The following is a 21,353-nucleotide window of genomic DNA, read 5'->3' on the forward strand; positions in this document are numbered from 1 at the left end:
ACCGAATCCATCAGGCGCTGGAACGTCTGAGCGGCATTCTTGAGTCCAAAAGGCATCCGCAGGAACTCAAAAAGTCCAAAAGACGTTATCACTGCAGTCTTGGGAATGTCCGGGGGGTGCATAGGCACCTGGTGGTATCCACGCACCAGGTCCACCTTGAAAAACACCCCCGTACCGGCGAGATGCACCGAAAAGTCCTGAATGTGCGGCACCGGATAGCGGTCAGGCGTAGTGGCGTCGTTGAGTCGGCGGTAATCCCCACATGGGCGGAACCCGCCGTTCGGCTTGGGGAGGACGTGCAGGGGGGAAGCCCAAGGACTGTCGGAGCGGCGGACAATGCCCAGGCCCTCCATGGTTGCAAACTCCGCCCTCGCTACAGCCAGCTTAGAAGGGTTCAACCGCCGGGCCCTGGCGTAGACAGGAGGCCCCTCGTAGTGACGTGGTGTTCCACGCCATGCTTAGTGGTAAGCGCAGAGAAGGTGGGCAGCGACAGGTCCGGAAACTCGGCCAACAGTCTGAGAAACGTGTCTTCCCCCGACAGCGAGCCTGACAGCCCGTCGTATGCTGCGCTGCCAAGTGAGCACACAAGGGAAGAAAACGTTAAGGCATCAACCAAACGCCTATTCTTAACGTCCAACTATGAATGTATTCACATTAATAGTTCATAATCAACGAATGACAAAATGCAGTGACAAGAAAACAACCATTGTATAGCACTTGTTTGAGTAATAAGAGGCAGTTTAATATAAAGGCAAGGCATACACATCAGCAAGTCAAAGCGCTTTAAATAAACGGAAGTACAAAATATAAACACATTTTCACATTACTATGAACTCAGTCGGGTGAAACAAGTGCATAGTTTCATAATGTTCTCATATATAGTGTTTTATAATATCTTTATTTTGTATGGCTTTAAGTGTGTTTTTAATGTGTTTTGTCATTATTATGGCGTGCGCCAGCGTGTGGACCTGACACGTTGCTTGTGAAAGAGCTCTCCAGTGCCTCTGTGTTGCTTGGCAGAAACCTTTACAGGTCTTCTTCCTCAGACTCAGGGCTAGTGTAGTCATTGTCATCCGACTCCTCAATGTCCTGCTGTAATTGAAGATCATGGCATTCCAAAACGGCTACACCGCTGTACGCATGTACAGCCTGTTTGTGTTGGCTTTTGAGGAAGTGCCACCTCTGCCTGAGGACACTCTTGAGCCCATGTGCAGCATCCTCTGTCAGGTCACCGAAATCTGTAGAGGAATAATCACACAGAAAAAGGGCTCAATGTAAACAAACCATGACAATTGCAAATCTCTTTGCATTGTACAATGCTGCATATGTAAAAACACTACAAAATAGGTAAATTCATCTTAAACTGAAGGATGTTACTATATATTGGGTGCCAAATGGGACATGTTGATTAATGTTTGATATAGTGCTTAACAATTAGTCAATAGACAGAAAATAATCAATTATGATCTTGATAATGATAGTTTCAGTAATTTACTATTTCACTTCGTCCTGACACAGTGACAGATGTGTTCTACTTATGTAAGACATGCAATGTGTTGAAGAGTGGATGAAAATATTCAAATTTTAAGATCTCAGACATACTGCTGGTTTTGATGCCCTCCAAAGTCTGTCCTCTGAGTGCTTCCACCTCTTGCACTTCCTTCAGAAGGAACATGATGTGCTGCGACATCTCTTTCCCCAGGATGCTCTGCTGCTCCTCCGAACGTCTGACCAGCATTACCTGGTCAAAGACAGACCTCTTCAACCTGAAGGTGTTGCCTTTAGGTTGAGGAAAGGAATGGAGTAGTGGACAAGGAATATTTATTCATAAATTATATTATTACAGAATGATTTTCATTTCTGAGACACAAATCTTTGTAGCGATAGCATTGGTTCTCTATAATGTAAACTAATAACAAATATTATATATTTGCAGGTATCACCATTGCTTTTTCTGCCCCACGATAAACTGTCATATACTGTAGCCAACTTATATTGTGTGTCTAAACTTACAGTAATTAACAGATGTATATATGGAAAACCTGTGGTATGTCTTACCTGTGACCGCCCATTGCCTGAAACCATACACCCACTGCTGTATGGTCTCCTGATCAAGGTTGTGCTCCTTTTTGAAGTTGCTGAAGCTGGCAGCTTCCACCTTTGCCCTCTCTGTGATCTTTACAAAAAAAAGAAAATGTCAGAGCAAAAGCGCCATGCAACACCATAATGCAAAGAACACCAGTTTTCAGTACAAGACCTTCAGAAGAACAGTTGAAACATTCCATGACACCATCTGACTTGCAAGAGGAAGTGTGGATAAGGGAGAACATAATGTATATACTGTAGCCATGAGATTACATTGCAGACATCCTTCATAAATATGTAATGTCAGATGTGAAGAAAATTGTAATTTGCCCTTACTTTGACATATCTGTGGCTAAAACTTGATGAAGGTTGTCCCTCTTCCTTCTGTTCCAACCCATGGCCTGTTGAGTGAGCATGTTCACTCTTCCTAAAAAAGACACAAATATATCCACAAACAAAAAAGTAAGTATTCACATCAAAAAGGCAATACTGAGTGAGAAACCTGATAGACATGACTAAACCCAATCGTTGAAAGGTTGTTTAACTGGTAATTACAGTAAAGTAATACACCAATAATGTTTTTAAGGAGGGAACTCTCTGTAAAATACTTATCCGGGCTGCCTTATCACAGTGTGTAGTGTTAATACCAACCTGCTTTTGTCATGTATTTTGTTACCAGAGCTGCCCTAGAGAGAAAGCAGTTCACCTATAATGAATGTTACAATTAATGTTCGGTCACCATCACATAACAATATCACCCACACATCATAGATCTTGAACTGGATGGTTTAAGAGAAAACTTGTGTACTGACTTCCTACAATATGCATGCATTTAGTGTTGCTGAACATATGAGCTGTCTATCTTTCATTTGAACTCAGACATAAAGGATATGCTTTAAACTAATCAACAGGCTTGTCACTGAGATGACACATACATATTTGTACTGCTTTCTATTAAGACTTCTTGTATCCATACAGTTACAATAATGCCATTAATAACATACCTGCTCTACTTCCTCTCCCACTGTGTTTCCTGCTCCGTCCTGACTTCTGCCACCCCTTCTCACCTGCAACACAGCGCAAGTAGTGTTATGTAGCATTTCTTTAGAAGTTTTTGATATCCGATAAGGCATGCCATGCACAACATTTAAAAATCCTTTGCATTAAAGATGTTATGTACCTCGCATTTTGCTGTATGGGCTTTAGCATGCATCACGCTAAGAAATGGCCTCATTTCTGTCAACGGCAGAAGCTCTGGTAATCCCTCGGCTATTTTTTTAAGGTATGGCCAGTACCTAAGAAGCAGGAGCAGCATTTTGTGATTGAGTGTTACAAAGATAAACTTTTAATTGACATGACAACAATATCAATATCATCTAAAATGACTGGAGAGGCATAGGCCATTTTAAACATTGTTGTGGATGTGCAATATGACAGTGAGGATTACCTGCATGTTACATCCATACAGAAGAAGTCAACATTTGCCTTCTTGGACATCTATTTTTGGAGAAACATTGGGTAAGCGTATATTTCTCCAAGGAAGTGGGTCAGTCCTCGTAAGAGAAACCCATGTCTGATTAATCAGAAGAAAATCTAGTTGTGAATAATAAACTGACACAGCAAGGCCTGGCTTAAGCACTCATCTCTGTCATCTAGGTGGCTATAACAAAAAATATCACTTGGATGCTACAAATGATGGATAAATTCCGCTCCACAATCAAAAGTGTTTAATGCTTCCAATTCTTACAAAGACTTAGACTTGGATTGCTATTAAAACTGAAATAATGAGACCAGACTCAAGAACCAAACACATATACACACACAGACACACTTACAAATACATACCTGCAAACTGCCACTTGAATGCCCTCCTCGTCTTTTTTGACATCTCTCTGCCAGCGGTGAATTTGGCAGTACCACAGATAGCACTGTCATTTCCCTATAAAGTCAGTTTATTACACACAAGTTTTGACATATATAAAAAAGAACGCCACAGCTGTAACTGCAACTATCATAATAAGAAAAAAAACGTACACTTTTCATGTTGCCTCTGACAAGGTCAACAAATGTTGCGACTTCCTCGTCCTTGGCCAGGAACAAGCCCTCATAGATTGGCGACTCCTCAGTCCTGTCCATGAGAAGTTAACATACAAGTCAATAATAAAAATCACAAAGCACTACATTACTATGATTTGTTTTAATGTCTGTTATGGCTACTCAAAGACAAGGGCTACTATTTGTATTAGCGGTGTGTTCTTTATCATTTTCATTAATACCTATACATACCCGTTTGACTTGGAAAACCGGTAATGCTTGCGGTTTCCATCACAGCAGACAGCCAACATGTCTGGAGAACATGCTGGACAAACAAAGTGATGGACCTGGCACATAACCTCTTGTTTGTACTGACAGAAGCAAAATTCGAAGAAGCTTCGCTGAAATGTATCAGCACAGATACTACCTCTCTGTATATTGATTTTAAAAAAGTGGATTAGTAATTGTTTTGAAAGCAATGCCAACAATTAATGATATGGTATACAGTAATATGATATTGTTTTTTGTATGTTTCCGTGTGATTCAGGCAGATTTACCCATCCAGCTTGAACAGATCTGTGCTCCAACATTTTCAGAAATGCCTGCCTGGCCATGGCTGGTGCTGTCACCTTCACATGCTCGAATGAGGTGAACACATCATATTTGTAAAGCGTCTGGCAGCTGGTGCTAGCTGGCCAGTACCGATACAAAAGCAGGTCTTTAACCTCAGGATTCCATTCTGCAGAGCAGGATGGACAGGATTTCCGAGGCAAGCAGACATTGTATCGTCCTGTGAACAAATGGACAAAGTAAGGGTATTTCGGTAATTAAACTGTGAGTTTGCCTTAACACATTGTATTTAATACATAGATGTGCATATATGATATATTAGCTATTTAACATGGCATTTGGGTGTTGTCTGAAAAGGACCAGGTGATAAAAATCTTTGCGTTGCACAAAGTGGTAAAACTGTGCCCTACAATACTACTTGTACAAAAAGAAGGGCTTTCAGAACAACATACCGTTGATGGTGACCACAGAAATATGCTTCCAAGAAGTAACTGTGACGTCATCAGAGCATTCACAGATTGACCTTGGAGTAGGAACAGGCAGTTGACATACTACAATATAGAAAATAAGTTAGGAAGGGTGTATTTACAGTTTTTCCTTAATTCTCCAGATTATCAAGATATTCAATAAAATGTTGCATCATTTCCACATATCTTGCAGCCCTAGTCAAAACCAATCATACTTTTTTCAATTAGCTATGTACACTTCCCATTCACACTTAATTTTGGGAACTACACTATAATGGGACATTGTAATATAATGTTAATCTTTACATACTTTGTTCACAAAACTGAGGCTGGCCATTTTCATCCAACACCACAGCAGTTGTAGGGGGAATGGGCTCCAGAAATCCATTGAACACAGCCTCTCTGTCATGGAAGATATTCCTCTTGTGGGCCTCCATGTCACAGGTTGCACAGAGGAACTCCATGTCCAGTGGAACACAGTCCAGGCACCTAATTCTTCTGCACAGCATCTGTAGCACTTCTGAATGGCTATTCTCTCAGCTGAGAGATTTGCATTAAAAAGCATTGGCCTAGCCGTTTTCATTCTCACATCTGTGAGAAGCTGCCTTTGTGCCCAGGCAGAAACCGTTCCGTCTGTTGCCTCCAGAACCTGGACTGCAGTTAGGGTGTCCCTTAACTCTTAGAGATGAGTTTCTAAGAAATAAAACAGCTGTTAAGAGACCCTAAAACTGGTATGATGGATATTAAGGTAGTAACCACTTTTGAGTTGGAAAAATATATGCAGACTAATAATAGCAACATGCTATGAATCATTATATGCATCCAAAGCAATATTAGCAAGTGATACTTATACCAAATATGCATTCACTTGTCATGAAACAGTCAATACTCAATACTTTATTATGATTAACTAGATGAGTATAACAATTGAAAAATTGGGAAAAACTGTAGTGCCAGTCAACTGCTGTTATAATCAATATACTCACCAAGACTACCAAACTCTTGATGTTCTAGCTGAAGGCTTTCCTCATGCACAGGATCGTCTCTTCTGGCTTGTGAAGCTGCAGAGACAGTCATTTTTGCTTAACCCTTCAATCAATCTAAAATTACACTAATTAATTGTAATATGAAAATGCTCTGTAAGGACTGCAGGTAATGAAACTAAGAACATATTAACACAGCATCACAATGACAATTTACATTTAGCATACTTTTATCCAAATCGAGGTACACATTTAAAAAAATACAACACAAGCAAGGATTATCAGTCACAGGCTCTTAAAATATCTTGATTTAATTTGAAAATGTTTTAAACATTGCAACAGATTTGTCAAGAGGTATCTTTAAATTACATAATTTCATACACCAAAATAACTTTGTTATGAATTAACTTTATTCTTAGACTTAGAAATCATGATATAGTAAAGAACAAACCTGAAGCGGAGCGTTGTGTTTCCCGTTGTCTCTCACGTCTGCGTGTGACCACTGGATCAGAAAGAGGTCTCTTCCTGCTTTTTCTTTTTTTTTTCGGAGGGATGGCAGGGGTTTCAGTGGCCATGGCGGCCTATATTTTTTCAGAGGTTGAGATCAACAACAAAGTTGTAATACAACACAAGACAGCAGCATTTATATTTGAGCAATTATTTAACGGTTGCATAAAAAGATCTAACTTTACCTTTACATTACATCAATAAAAAGCAATAGCAATGATTATATTACAGACTTGGGTATTTGCTTATCATGAAAAGCCTCACCCTGGCCTCATGGAGATGAGCCTCGCTAATCAACGATGCCATGTGCACCGTGGCCTCCTTGGGATCCTCAAAGACCCTCACTTCAGGGTTGAGGGACATGGCATACAAATAATACAAACAATACAGACACAATATACAAACAATACACAAAATGAAGAGAGTGAGAGAAAGTGAGAGAGTGATTAAAAGAGTAAGTGAGAGAGTGATAGAAAGAGAGACAGTGAGAGAGAGAGTGGCTCTTAAAAGTGCCGTTGGTTTTATATGTGTGTGTGTGGATATGTGTGTGTTGGTGATATTAAGCGTTGTAGTGAAGCTGTAAAACAGGAAAAATAAAAACATGATTAGGATTATTTAGAATAACAGTAACATCTGTGCAATACTCTATGTAATAATAATTCATCTGTGCAATACTCTATGTAATAACAATTCATCTGTGCAATACTCTATGTAATAATAATTAATCTGAGCAATACTCTGGAATACATTAAGCATTTATTCTGTGCATATTGTTATGTTATGCACATATTTTTACATACTTGTTTTTCTTATATCTTCTACTATATATTTTAATTCTACAATGTAACAATCCCAATTTCCCCCGGAGATCAATGAAGTATTTCTGATTCAGAGTGGGACATTGGGTGGTGCTCCCCACTGGCCAGTCAAATCCTCTGGAAAAACTCCAGTTCCACATTTTTGTTCCACTACATCGCAGATGCATTAGCCACTATTAAAACTCTGTGTTGGAACACTGTCTTTATAACACATGTTCAAATACATGCATTTGAACATATTTTTCTAGCACGCACCTCCACCGCCGGGGACAGCTAATGTAATTTAGCTGTATAAACTATAAATGCTACCCAGCTAAAAACGTTGACCGGAAGGCCGGAGGCTAGTTGGACGTGGCCGCTATTTTGCCTATTGTAAAAGCTAAACACATTACAAAACTCAACCTAATATCCAGGAATGAAATGCTATAGAGACTGTGCTACAGTGGAATAAAGAAAAGCAATATTATTTCGTGTTTTAAAGAAATAAACTCCCCTTGATTTGAGATACTTACTGTAGTGATTAATTAATGAAAGTGACGTGATTGTGGCCGTCAAGCGCGACGTAACGTTGCCGTAGTAACGACGGAATCTTCTTCTGGTTTATTGTTGTTATAATAAAAATTATTATTATTACTATTAAACAAATACAGTCAGTAGCCATCGTCATTCCGATGTGGGGGGAGTGGTTTTCACCATCATTATCATCATTGTATATTTTTTAAATGGCTAATATTGGGCTACAATATCCCTTTAATGATCAAATAGGAACATAATTGTCTTTGAAAAAACGTAAACTAAAGGGAACAATCAATTTGACACAGCTGAAGCTCTGGCCTTCCTTAAAAAAATAACTAATTTAATAAAAATCACAGTTGTATTACACACAATCCAATTTTTTTGAGAACAAAAATTGGTAAATAATGCACCATAATACATTCTGACGAAAAATAAAAATTATTATTATTATTTATTATTATTATTTATTTATTTATTATTATAAAAAAAGCCTCCCGTGAGTTACTACAAGCTATAAAATAGATTTTAAAAACGTTTTATTGAATAAAAGCTCACTGCTGGACGTTGTAGAAATGCGTTTGTGCACCACGAAAAAGGAGCCTCATTCACTTGGTGTTAAAGAGCAACTTCCAGGTTAAAGACAACTGTGAATAAATGTGTAGGAAAATGATGAATACACTAGATTTTCCCAAAAATATACAGAAATATACACTACAGTGACATCTGGCGTCGTTTTTGTAAGAAATGTTCACTTCCGCATAAAAAAGCCTCGGCACGAGACCTCCCGCGTGTGACGTAACACGGGGGACACAAGGGGGAGAGCGGCCGGTGTAACGTATTAATAAACATGGATCCCAATGCTAGTTTCGACACAGAAGAAGTTGAACATGAATATTCGAATGCATATGACGGACCACAACCTTATAATTATGAGCCTGCTAGGCGTCCAAGAGACCAGGAGCAGCCAAGGGTTAGAAGAAATAACGGCCATCGGAAAGAAATTGAGCTGTGGTGTGAGGAGAACCAGTGGAGAACTGGGCAGCTATCTTGGTGAGTGACCGGCGTTAGCTACAGAATTTTAGCTAACGTCACATCACAACATTGTAAAGTTAGCTATCATATATCAGGCTATAACTAAAGTAGCATTGATAATATAGTAACGTTACTGGCAGGACTGTTGATACTGATCCATAACAGAAACTAATGCGCAAGTATCAGCCGTATCTCGCGTTACCTAATGCAACTCCACACTACGGTGCTGTGTACCGGAGGAGAGACGCGAGATACGGCTGATACTTGACGATCTGGCGGAGAAATGGAGCCTCCGTTGATATGCCGTTGTAAATGGCTTGATGGAAAGCAGGTGTGTAGTCGGGGAGGGTGCACAGCTGATTGGAGCAGGTGAGTGGAGGTTGAGCCGGGAGCCAGGAGTGACAGCCACCACTCACACACAAACAACACAGACAGGGGGAAACAAAACAAACACAAAGGAGACGGCTGGAGTAGTACAGCCACCACAGCGTTACCTAATGCAATGTCTTACGGTGCCGTGTACCGGAGGGGAGAGAGAGCAGCGAGGGGGGGGGGGGGGGGGGAGAGAGAAGTAATACGGTTTCCTGATAAAGCTGTGGAGAGTATGTGCTGCAGGGAAGTGGATGCACAACGCACCCAGGAACGAACGCTAGCTCCGGTCCTTTTTACTGTGGACTCGATGTCCTGACAGGCTGGTATTTGTGCAACCTGCACAAACACAATACTGCACCATGATTACAAATGGTGAAATACAATGTAAAACTACCGAAAAATACCAGCCCCTTAAAACACAACCGCTCTACTCAACGCAACTCTACTATACCCGCGGTCAGAGAGCGGAGATGTGTCCCCTGCGTGATGTAAAATGACGCGTTGGACGTATGACCTTAAAAAAAAGCCGTTTTTAAGAGCAGAGCTCAAAATTGCTCCTTTCCCTCTGAATTCCTGCCCTTATGTCTCGTAAAACAAATCAAATCCTGCATTCACTTTTTTAATTGTAATTTTCAAGCAAGTTTAAGCATAAATGTAGAATAAATAAAAACCTGCAAGATGCTCTTTTGGCGGAGTCGACGCATTCTGGTGAGATCAGGTTGATCTTTACCCATGGATGCACAATAAGAACGGACCCATATCGTCTTACTGCCATCCCACAGAGCAGTAATAATGGATATATTGCACACGTTTGCTGTAATTCATTATTATACTACATGGGCTGTATGATTAAATATTGTACCGTAAATGTTGTATTAAATAAAGTTAATATTACCGACGTTAGATTAACGTCCATGTAGCTTCTTATTGCACTAAGAAGCTTATTGCACTGTACTGTATTATATATATATATATATACAGTGCAATAAATCTTTCATGCTAAATGAAGCTCTATTGCTTGGATATCATATCACTAGATCCTGTTACAGCGTAATATAAGTACATAACGATTGATGTTCCCATTAGCATAATTACTATAGCTACCCGCTAGCTGCTAACTGCCGCCTCGTTAATATCAAATCCATCATAATAACAAATCATTACCATGCTGTCATGAACGCGCGGTGCTGTTACGTGTACGCAAATTGACGTGCTTGATGTGAACAGGCATTTTGGTTAAAGTTGCGCATGCGCTATGAGCGCACATACGGGTACTTCTCAGGCATGCTGGGTAATCTGTGACGTTTCGCTCTCTCAAAAGTTGGGCCATTTTATCTATGATTTTATCATCATGCGCCATTGAGCAACTCTCATAGGAATGAATGAGGCCCCGCCTCCCATGCTGTATCCAGTTCCTATTATACATCCATGGTTGGGCCATGTTAACAATACCGTGTAACCGTCACGTTTGAAGGGACGACATCGAGACATCTTCACGTCTCCCAGCATGGTAAATCGTCACATGTTCACGTCTTGCCGTGATACCGGGTTGAGTTTACTATATAGGTTTTAGTGCATGTAAATGGTCTGCAAAGGCTAAAATCCCAAAGTTCCCCCCAGAGGAAGTTTCCCTCCCACACACTCCTCCATGCCTTAAACGCCTTTTGACTTCCGTAACATGGGACATAACTACGTGACATTCGCGCTTCTATTGGCTAGCGCTGCAACACATTGTACGTGATAGGCTAAGGGGCAGGACATCTCTTAGTGGCAGGGGCGGATCTAGACAAATATTCATGGGGTGGCAAGAGGGTGGCAGGAGAATTTCAGGGGTGGCATCCCCTGGCAGAAGTATATGCTGATTTAATCGCAGTCATATCAATTAATGTTAACTTGGAAAGCCACAATATTGATATTTTAACTCAATAACATTTGGTGACATTATTGTGGCACATCAGTAAAGCCTTAAATATAAATATATAAGGTGGCAGAATGAATTTAATGAATTTAAACTGAATGAGTTTATCTCACTCTTAGACCAGAAGGGGTACCAAATCTATGCAGACTGCTGCAATAAGTATATTAATTAACTGTCTCGTCGATGTTTGTCTAAATTAACATGATATTAGCTGTCAATCACTGTTATGATTCACATATTCAGTGTTATTATTAAAAAAACTATATTTTTTGGAGGAGTTAATGATGAATGTTCCACAATATGCTTGCTCACACTCCTTCAAATTTGAAAGACAAGTAATTATTATCATATATCAAAATAATCAAAAGAACAGTTCAGCGCCCCACAACTTCATTGCAAACATTTACAACCTTGACGTTGCATCAGAAAGAACAAACATTAAAGAAATGACTAACTGCATCAGTTAGGGATAAAAAACGTGTATTCAGCTAAAACATATACATCACTGCAGTTATTATCCAGTCGAAAGTCCTTACCTACTGGCCTAGTTAAATCAAAGTGGTTACTTTCTGTTGGCTGGGCAGTGTAGTTTTACACACAGCCTTATTTGACTTTCTCAGGACTTAAAACTGTTTTTTTGGGGCAGACCCCCACAAAGAAAAAGAATATATATACACATAAGGTCATCATCTTAAGAGTTCTTTATGCTCATCGAGTCATCCGTGAGCAGAGCATCAAGTTGGCATGCCTATACAGCTGAATGCGGCGATTACCATCTTGCTCAGCAAAACGCCTCACAAACTTATTAAGATTTAAAGCTATTGTGCATTTTGATTCAATGCTGAGTACAGCCTGAAGAACATATCGAGGATTAAAAAACGAATGTCACAACAGGACTTAGAAAAGCTTCTCCATGCTTTTATCTTTAGTAGACTCGACTACTGCAATAGTGTATTCACAGGGCTGACAAAAAAATCCATCAGAAAACTGCAGCTGATTCAGAACGCCACTGCACGTGTCCTCACTAACATTAAAAGAGTGGATCACATCAGTCCGGTTCTGAAATCTTTACATTGGCCTCCAGTCGGCCAAATAATTGATTTTAAAGTAGCCTACTAGTGTTAGTTTTTAAATCATTACATGGTTTAGAACGAAAGTATATTGTTGAACTCCTACATAATTACGAGCCATCAAGGTGCCTCAGGTCTTCTGGGACGGTGTTGCAGTATAAGTTGAGTCATGACAACTGGCGACATTCTATTATTTTCGTCATAGGAATCCGGGGCGTGTACATTGAGGAACCATTGTTGACTTACAAGGAAAGAAACATTGTTTGTCGTTTACGTTCATCTTTTGCTATATCTGCCTTCCTAAGATCACTTTGCTGCACATTCAGTACTCGTATGTGAGGTTGTGGGTGAGAGGCCGATATCGTGACGCTTACAGGGAGGTATCGAACATTACAAAGTAGGTGACTGTGTGGATGCCTGTTCAAAACATTGCAAACTTCAATAAATCATTTAAACTATATATTTGTGTCCAACTTTCATTTGTTCATCGTTCTTAATGTGATGTATAGTAGCTTTGATAGCTTTCCATACCTTCAGACAGCCTAAAAGTAAAACACAAGTTGTTTATTAACAGCCCGAACGCTCATCGAGATGACTGGATCAGTCATGACAACTTGTGATCAGCTCCGATTAAATTGTGATATCAATTCTGTAGCTAACCTCCAGGGAGCACGTTTATTTTATGAAATACCTGTATCCCTCTCATCACAACAAGACTCTACACTGTGCAGGAAAAACAATTACATACATGAAAATAACCTTGATGCATGGGAATTAAACACACAAACTAACGTCTGAAGGATTATTTGAATTATTTGAAGTATTAACGTGGTATGGCAGGAAAGTTCAATCTGGTATATTCCTTTTAATGTCACCTTATATATATTCATGTGTGTTAAATTAGAAGGGACAAAGTATCTTTTCCCTCCCCCAATATATTGAGGTGAAGTCCTTGTGTTTAGAGAGAGATGTGAGCAGGGGACACCCTTATTTGGGGATAGTGCCAAGACGCTGGAATGTTTCCCTCGTAAAAGAAGGGTGTGCGTTACACATGCTTGGAGCAAATGTGTGTGTGTTTTCATTGCAGTAAATATATGTGCTACATGATTACTGGTCAACTATACCTCTGTTCTTATTCTTTCATGTGCGGGTACTAAATGGCTACAAACATTGTGGAGAAATTAGCTTAAACATGTTTTCTTATTCTATATGAAATGGAAGCAGCTTTTATGACAGGGACGAGAGAGCTGGGGGAGGGGACACATTCCGAAGAGTTTCAGCATGTCAATTATCAGGGAAATCGACTTGTTTTCAATAGATATGTGTGGTTGGTTACTTTGTATTAATAATAACAGTATGTGTAAAGGAAGCTGGAAATATGCAATGTGAAACCTTTCATTTGAAGTAAAGATGTGAACGATAGCTCAAACAAATGGAAAGGCTGTAGGACAAATGAGTGTGTTCTCTATATTGGGCCTGTGTGAAGTTTGACTATTTGAAAAGCATCTCTAATACTGCTTAAGAGCATAGGTAATGTGTTCCTCGTTATTATTGATATGAAAGTGATTTACATGTATTACGTATATTTAGCCAACTATAACAACTATATCTTAAAACATACTTTTAACTTGTGTGTGGTAACCTGAAGGGGGGAAGATGGACTCAGGGACAAAGGGCCATAAAGGGGATGTGTGTGTGCTGGCTACAAGATGTGAAATAAGATAAGGAAACTTGTTGTTGAGAGCAAGTTCGTACCAGACACCAAAAGGTGTCTGGTCTTCGTCAAACTGAAAGACACTTTTTGTTTCCGGGTTTCTTCTGCTGTGTCGCACTGATTGGGTGCGACAGGCCATGTGTTGGTCTCTGCCAATAAGATGACCTCTGGGGGAAAGCACGTACACACCTCCTCCTGTGTTTTAGTATGAAAGCCTGTGTTTTCCTTTGGTTCGGGCTCTTGTTTTTGACCGGCCGTTCCTGAGACCTGTCTCACACGTGGTAGAACCTGAGCCCGGAGTACTCTGCAGAGTGCTTCGTGATTCCTTTGTATTTGTATTGTTACTTTTTATCATTAAAGCGGGATTATTGTTTCACTTGCATTCTGGTGTTTCTTAATCCCTTCCTTTTTACGAATTTACCCAGCTTATCAAACGACACGCGGAGACGAGGTTGGTTCTAAACATCCTCCAAATCTCCAACAAGTGGTGACCCGACGTGTCTGAGTGGGGTGTTTTCGGGGAAGAGACCACCAGCGGCAAGCGGACGAATGGTCCGGAGAAGAGGCCTAGAATAATCTCTGACAATTAAAACGAGGATCCTTCAATTGAAAGGTGAGCAGACAAGCCTGTTTCTATCGAAGGTCTGTAATTGGCTAAACTAAATTTTAGAGTTGTCAGAGACATATTCCGGTGTCATAGTTGTTGCGGTGGAATATACAAATACATATTTTAGATAGGTAGGAAAGTTATATAACATAAAAGTGAATCAACGAGGTATGTAAGACGAAGGTGAAAGGCCCCGTACTTTTTTCAGAAAGGAGACGGCTGAAGACTCGTTGGGGGACGTCCAGTGACCGTTTTCAGACGGCATCCAGGAGACGAATCTGAATAACAATTCTTAGGTTCATAGGAATCGAAGTTGAGTTATAAGTAAAATCCAAAGGAGAGTAACGCAACCTTCAAAAAGCAATTTTGAAGTGACCGGACCTCATTAATCCTTTGTTCTGTGGGGGTTGAATCTATAAAGCCAAATGTCACGATAAAGAATTCTGTAAGCCTGGGTTACGTCAGCGTCACATCGTTGAAAGACGGTGTTGAAGCGCGCTGAGAGGCTTGCTAAACTTGTTGGAATAAACATCGGACAATAAAAGCTGAATAGACTGTACGGGGAAATAAATTTCTGTGAATATTTACTGGTAACAGAAACAGCCTAAGTCAGATGAATAGATACGAAGTCATAATGAAAGGAGAATTTCAACGAGAGGAGCGTGAGTTAAGAGCTTACGAGGACAGTGGGTTCAAGCAAAAAAAAATTGAATAAAAGGATAGCAGAAGTGTTAATTGTTGAAAGAAGCCCCCCTTTTCCAAAGGAGAGGCTGAGAGCTACAGCAGGGGAGAGAGAAGGGGGTGTCAGTATTTGTCTGTGAGAGTTCCCCCCACCCTTTTTCCTCTCGAGAGCAGCAGCGGCCCGGAGGGTGTCTGCTTGCTTTTGTCTCTAGTGATCTGAAGTTGGACTGAAATACATTGAAAATTAACAGATCAAGGTGTGATTTGAAGTGATAGATATATTGAAATAAATAAACAATGATTTGCTGTTATTTAAATATAGTCTTTGAGAACTGATTGATACCGTTGCATTGCGTTGTGAATTTCATGGTATTTGTCTTAACTATAAAGTACCCACATGCATGTGGTTTCTTTGTCCCAGTTCATTTTAAAGTCAGCCGCCTCATGGCTAAATCTATTTGACCCCATGAGGTCAAGAGTCATTCTGTTAGACCACCATCTTCTGAAAGACAAATCATTGTTCTTTTGTCACATTTTGAATTAGAAAAGAGTTCATTTTGCTTGATCAATTTATCTATAAATGTTGTAGTGGGAGTTTTGTGTTTGCTAACATTTTTAGGAACGACAACACCAGGAGATGAGTAAACTCAAGAATCCGTGGAGTGTAAATACATTGAGAAAAACACACTTTTATACTCTAACTTTTTGCACATCATAGACAAGGAATTTAGACAATATAAATAAATATTCACCAAAAGTAATAAGTAAAATGGAAAGTAGACATAGGCCTACACTTGAGTCAAAGTATATTACTGTGATCTGATCAGTGTGCTCTGCAGGTTTACTATTGTTCTAAGTAACAGTGGGATTTAAAATATTGGAGAAAGTATGGAGATGTTCTTTCGTAGTGTGTGAAATATGTGATGCTTGAAACAGGTATTTCAATTTATGGAAGAAAATGGTTTCCTGAAAGAGTCAGGTTGGGTAGATATGTAACAATGGATGGAACAATTTATAGAGGGAGTTTTTGTAATATCATTAGTAGACATTAATGGTGTTGTTTAGATGGCATTTAGCAACTAAGACAGATAGTATGATTAGAAAGAGACAGAGTGGAAAGGGTTGGATTGATTCAATCTCAGTGTGCTAGATTTCTTATGGATAATGCGTCCCGGGACCTGGACTCCCCCTCTGAGTTAGAAAGGCTACGACCCCGTCCCTCCAAGCAGACAAAAGACCTAACCCAAAAGGCGGCTCCTCCTTCTCCATCAAACAGACAGAGAACCGGAGCTGAACCGTCTCCACCTGAGGCATCCAGAACCAAACCGCTTGCTGACATACAGAAATACTCTCATCAGTCCCTCAGACAGGGCATGAAGCTGAGCCACGAGATTTGGCACAGGAGCAGAGTGGGGGACATGAGAGCAGAATCCGCCCTCCATAAAGCAGCAGAGAGACTGTAAAGGAGGAGATGAAATGCAAAGCAGTGCAAGAACAGTGGCATGATGTGGGCTGCAGATGTGACTGGGCCAACGGCTGCCTAAAACAGTTACAGCGGATGGATTCAAGAGCTGATGGACTGAAGAGAAGACAGAATCAGAGGAGTTGGCATAGTCGATTTGAAGTGAGGAGGTCGGGGTCACGGCTTAAGACAACCAGGGGAGGAGAAAAGGAAAACGGGAATGAGTGAGTTTACACATAAACACACTTATTCACAAAACGCACATAGAAGACACCACATTTAAAGAACTTGAATTGACTTGATAAATAAGTAAAGATACAAAGAGGTATTAACCATGAATTAATCGATTGGTAAATTCAAAATAGCAGTAAAGAGGAAACTATTAATGTAAAATGAGAAAATCATCCTAAAAACACACTGAGGGTTAAAGGGGGAGACATGAGGGAAATATGCACTACACTTTAAGCAGGGGGTGTTTTGGACTAGCACAGTGTAGAACCATATTCTTCAATCTTTCCATCATATTAATAAATTATTCTTCAAGAGATTTTTATTCATGTGTGAATAAAGTAGTGATCTCATTTGTTACAATATTGATTTCACCATTGTGGCATAGTTATTACCATAGGAGGGCTTTAGGATGGAAACTGTTTTTAATCCTTGATAGAGTAAAGGGTGATGGTTGCATGTTCGGACACCCAAGGTTCCACACACTGCTAAAGAGTTTAACATTGTTTTTAAGTAGACCAGAATTGAAGATAAATGAGTATAATGAGCTATGAAATGCAGAGCTACACAGATCCTAGTAATGTGTTGACTTAAGATAATAGTTATGTACACAAGTTTCTGAATTAGATTTATTAGACATTTTAGTATTACTTAGGTGTAAATAAATTGCAGTAGTAGTAGTACTATTATGAAGTGAGTTTTGTACCAAGTTGCAGGAAATGTGGGAAGCAGCCGTCCCGATGACAAGTTAGAGATATCTGCCTAAAGGTGGTAATCGTGAATTGATAAATGATGGCGCTCCATATATGACTGATTTTTGTAGACAAAGGATACTGGCCTATGCTGAAATATCAAAGTCTCTGCAGAGCACGACACATGGCCAATAAAACTGAGAACAAATGACCTTTGACCCTGACTGACAGTGTGACTTGAGAAAAGCACTATCAATGACTGACTCTGGGGCTGACCAAACTTGACTTTACAACCTGACAGTGTGAGTGTGAAGGAATTTCTGCATGTGATCAGTGTAACTGCATGATTCTAAAACAATAACTAACCGAGCATGTCTTTGGACTAATACATTATTTTGGAGCTCCATGGGAAACACAGGTTTCCTACAATTCCACACATTTGGAAAAACGCACATGTGACCCGTTTCTAATTCCCACAGGAGTTGGCGGTTTGCAAATGTAAAACTCAAACTAAAATCTAAAGATTCTGTTTCTTTTAGGACTGCCAGCTGGAAATGAACACTTATTTTCCCTGGAGTGTTACTGTGAAAGATGATGGATATACTTTTGTGAATGATGTTTGGTATTTTCTTATAACCACTGGTTACCTGAAGGTTTTCTTCCCATACAGAAGTTTGTTACACATGTTTACATGTGTAAAAAGGGGGAGTGTGGGATATTTTCATTTAGGGATTGGAAGAAACCTGCCGCCCCAACTCAGATGTTCAATCTGACCATTGATTGACAGTTTTAGATTTAACCTGCTCCATATCTGGGGATAAGATACTGTTTGATTAATGTTGACATGTTTCTAATATTGATTGAGTTATAACAGGTAACACAGATGCAGAATCAGTGGCCAAGGGGCTACTGAGAGAGGTAATTCCAGAATGAGAATGAGAAGGTGAACTGTGATAATGAAAACAATTTTGTAATATTTCAACAGGTATTAAAGTAACTGAGGTTTGAAATGTAGAAAGAACATATTACAGCTAAGTTAAAACATAGTAATGTAATGAAATAGAATTTAATTTAGACAACATCTTGTAACTAGCCTGGTAAAGAAGTAAAAGCCATAGACTGTTTAGATCATTATGGGGATGTACATTTAATTTAAAGTCATAATAGAAAGACATTTGATGACAGTATGTTGGATTTCTGTATTCATTTTTCAGCTTGATAATATCCAAGCAGTGACAGGTAGAAGCAGTCTCGCCTGGAAATTATTCACTTTGTCAGTATCATGATTTTAGTTGTTTTTAATCCATAACATTAGTGTGTTCCATTACCAGAGACATTAGCAGTTCATATTATATTTATATTTTAAATGGGATCTCAAGGATTTCATTTATAATAACACAGATGCTTGTCAGGAATTCAGAGCTATTGAGATATGTTATTTAGTTCACCTGAAGATGTTGGGGTTTATTTTGTTGACACAGGCCAAGTATTAGAATTCTGAAGTGGCCTACCAGTGGTGGGTCAAACACCTGAGGGCCCAGAAGCACTGAGCGTAGACTTGAGGGGTGGGTATCAGATTTCTCCACACAGGTTGCTGACGCCAAAAGGGGGACCCGAGGAGCAGGAGGCCGACACAGCGGAGTTCGTCTGGCTGAAGGTCGTCAGGCCTACGTGACTCAACCCCAGGTTCTCCGGCCTCTACAGAGTGACCCAGAGGACATCTCATGCCGTCCGCCGAGGAGCAAAGGGGGACATCGGGTACTACTGGAGCCAGTGTGCGGCGAGGAACACTCCGGCTAGGACCTTGGAGGACATCAGGATGGACCTGGCTATCGTCAACGCGGACATCCCTACAGCAGACGACTTGGAAGCAGGCATCAGCGGACTGGAGGAGAAGGACCTCGCGGACATCCCTACAGCAGACGACTTGGAAGGAGGCGTCAGCGGGCTGGGGGACTTCTCGAGGCAGCAGAGGAGTCTACTTCTCTCTGATCAGATTAATCAGTTCCACCTTTGAAGGAAAGGCCGCATCTCCCCCTCCCTATCAGCTGCCCTTGTTGGCGTATTCCGCTGAGGGGGGGGGGGGGGGCCCTGATGATTCAACAACACGCAAGGATGCTGCTTTCTGGCACTCAGGCTCTCACTCTGATAGTTTCTTCACTGTCATTGGAGGTTGTTTTCTGTTCCCAAAGGTTTAATGAAGGGGGACAGACACAGTATTAAAGAAGGACAGTAGTTTTGTTTCAAATGTCTTATGTGTGTTGGTCTCGTTAATGCGAGACCAAAAAGGGGAAATGAAGGATTATTTGAATTATTTGAAGTATTAAAGTAACGTGGTATGGCAGGAAAGTTCAATCTGGTATATTCCTTTTAATGTCACCTTATATATATTCATGTGTGTTAAATTAGAAGGGACAAAGTATCTTTTCCCTCCCCCAATATATTGAGGTGAAGTCCTTGTGTTTAGAGAGAGATGTGAGCAGGGGACACCCTTATTTGGGGATAGTGCCAAGACGCTGGAATGTTTCCCTCGTAAAAGAAGGGTGTGCGTTACACATGCTTGGAGCAAATGTGTGTGTGTTTTCATTGCAGTAAATATATGTGCTACATGATTACTGGTCAACTATACCTCTGTTCTTATTCTTTCATGTGCGGGTACTAAATGGCTACAAACATTGTGGAGAAATTAGCTTAAACATGTTTTCTTATTCTATATGAAATGGAAGCAGCTTTTATGACAGGGACGAGAGAGCTGGGGGAGGGGACACATTCCGAAGAGTTTCAGCATGTCAATTATCAGGGAAATCGACTTGTTTTCAATAGATATGTGTGGTTGGTTACTTTGTATTAATAATAACAGTATGTGTAAAGGAAGCTGGAAATATGCAATGTGAAACCTTTCATTTGAAGTAAAGATGTGAACGATAGCTCAAACAAATGGAAAGGCTGTAGGACAAATGAGTGTGTTCTCTATATTGGGCCTGTGTGAAGTTTGACTATTTGAAAAGCATCTCTAATACTGCTTAAGAGCATAGGTAATGTGTTCCTCGTTATTATTGATATGAAAGTGATTTACATGTATTACGTATATTTAGCCAACTATAACAACTATATCTTAAAACATACTTTTAACTTGTGTGTGGTAACCTGAAGGGGGGAAGATGGACTCAGGGACAAAGGGCCATAAAGGGGATGTGTGTGTGCTGGCTACAAGATGTGAAATAAGATAAGGAAACTTGTTGTTGAGAGCAAGTTCGTACCAGACACCAAAAGGTGTCTGGTCTTCGTCAAACTGAAAGACACTTTTTGTTTCCGGGTTTCTTCTGCTGTGTCGCACTGATTGGGTGCGACAGGCCATGTGTTGGTCTCTGCCAATAAGATGACCTCTGGGGGAAAGCACGTACACACCTCCTCCTGTGTTTTAGTATGAAAGCCTGTGTTTTCCTTTGGTTCGGGCTCTTGTTTTTGACCGGCCGTTCCTGAGACCTGTCTCACACGTGGTAGAACCTGAGCCCGGAGTACTCTGCAGAGTGCTTCGTGATTCCTTTGTATTTGTATTGTTACTTTTTATCATTAAAGCGGGATTATTGTTTCACT

At 40.2% G+C, this 21,353-nt stretch overlaps 1 protein-coding gene across 1 annotated transcript; it reads right to left on the reverse strand.

Annotated features, from left to right (window-relative positions):
- Window positions 1-2,417: 2,417 nt before the first annotated feature.
- On the reverse strand, window positions 2,418-4,574 carry LOC307044633 (uncharacterized protein; the record flags this gene model as incomplete). The annotated part of the gene is made up of 8 exons (XM_079689944.1): window positions 4,372-4,574; window positions 4,120-4,213; window positions 3,931-4,024; window positions 3,533-3,582; window positions 3,266-3,380; window positions 3,090-3,152; window positions 2,737-2,791; window positions 2,418-2,512 (listed from the first exon to the last, which is right to left on the reverse strand). Exons 3-8 carry the CDS (start codon window positions 4,018-4,020, stop codon window positions 2,418-2,420), a joined length of 468 nt encoding a protein of 155 aa, XP_079546070.1. The 5' UTR covers window positions 4,021-4,024; window positions 4,120-4,213; window positions 4,372-4,574.
- Window positions 4,575-21,353: the final 16,779 nt, after the last annotated feature.

Source organism: Notothenia rossii (genome assembly GCF_949606895.1).
Source record: "Notothenia rossii genome assembly, chromosome: 6".
Lineage (NCBI taxonomy): Eukaryota > Metazoa > Chordata > Actinopteri > Perciformes > Nototheniidae > Notothenia > Notothenia rossii.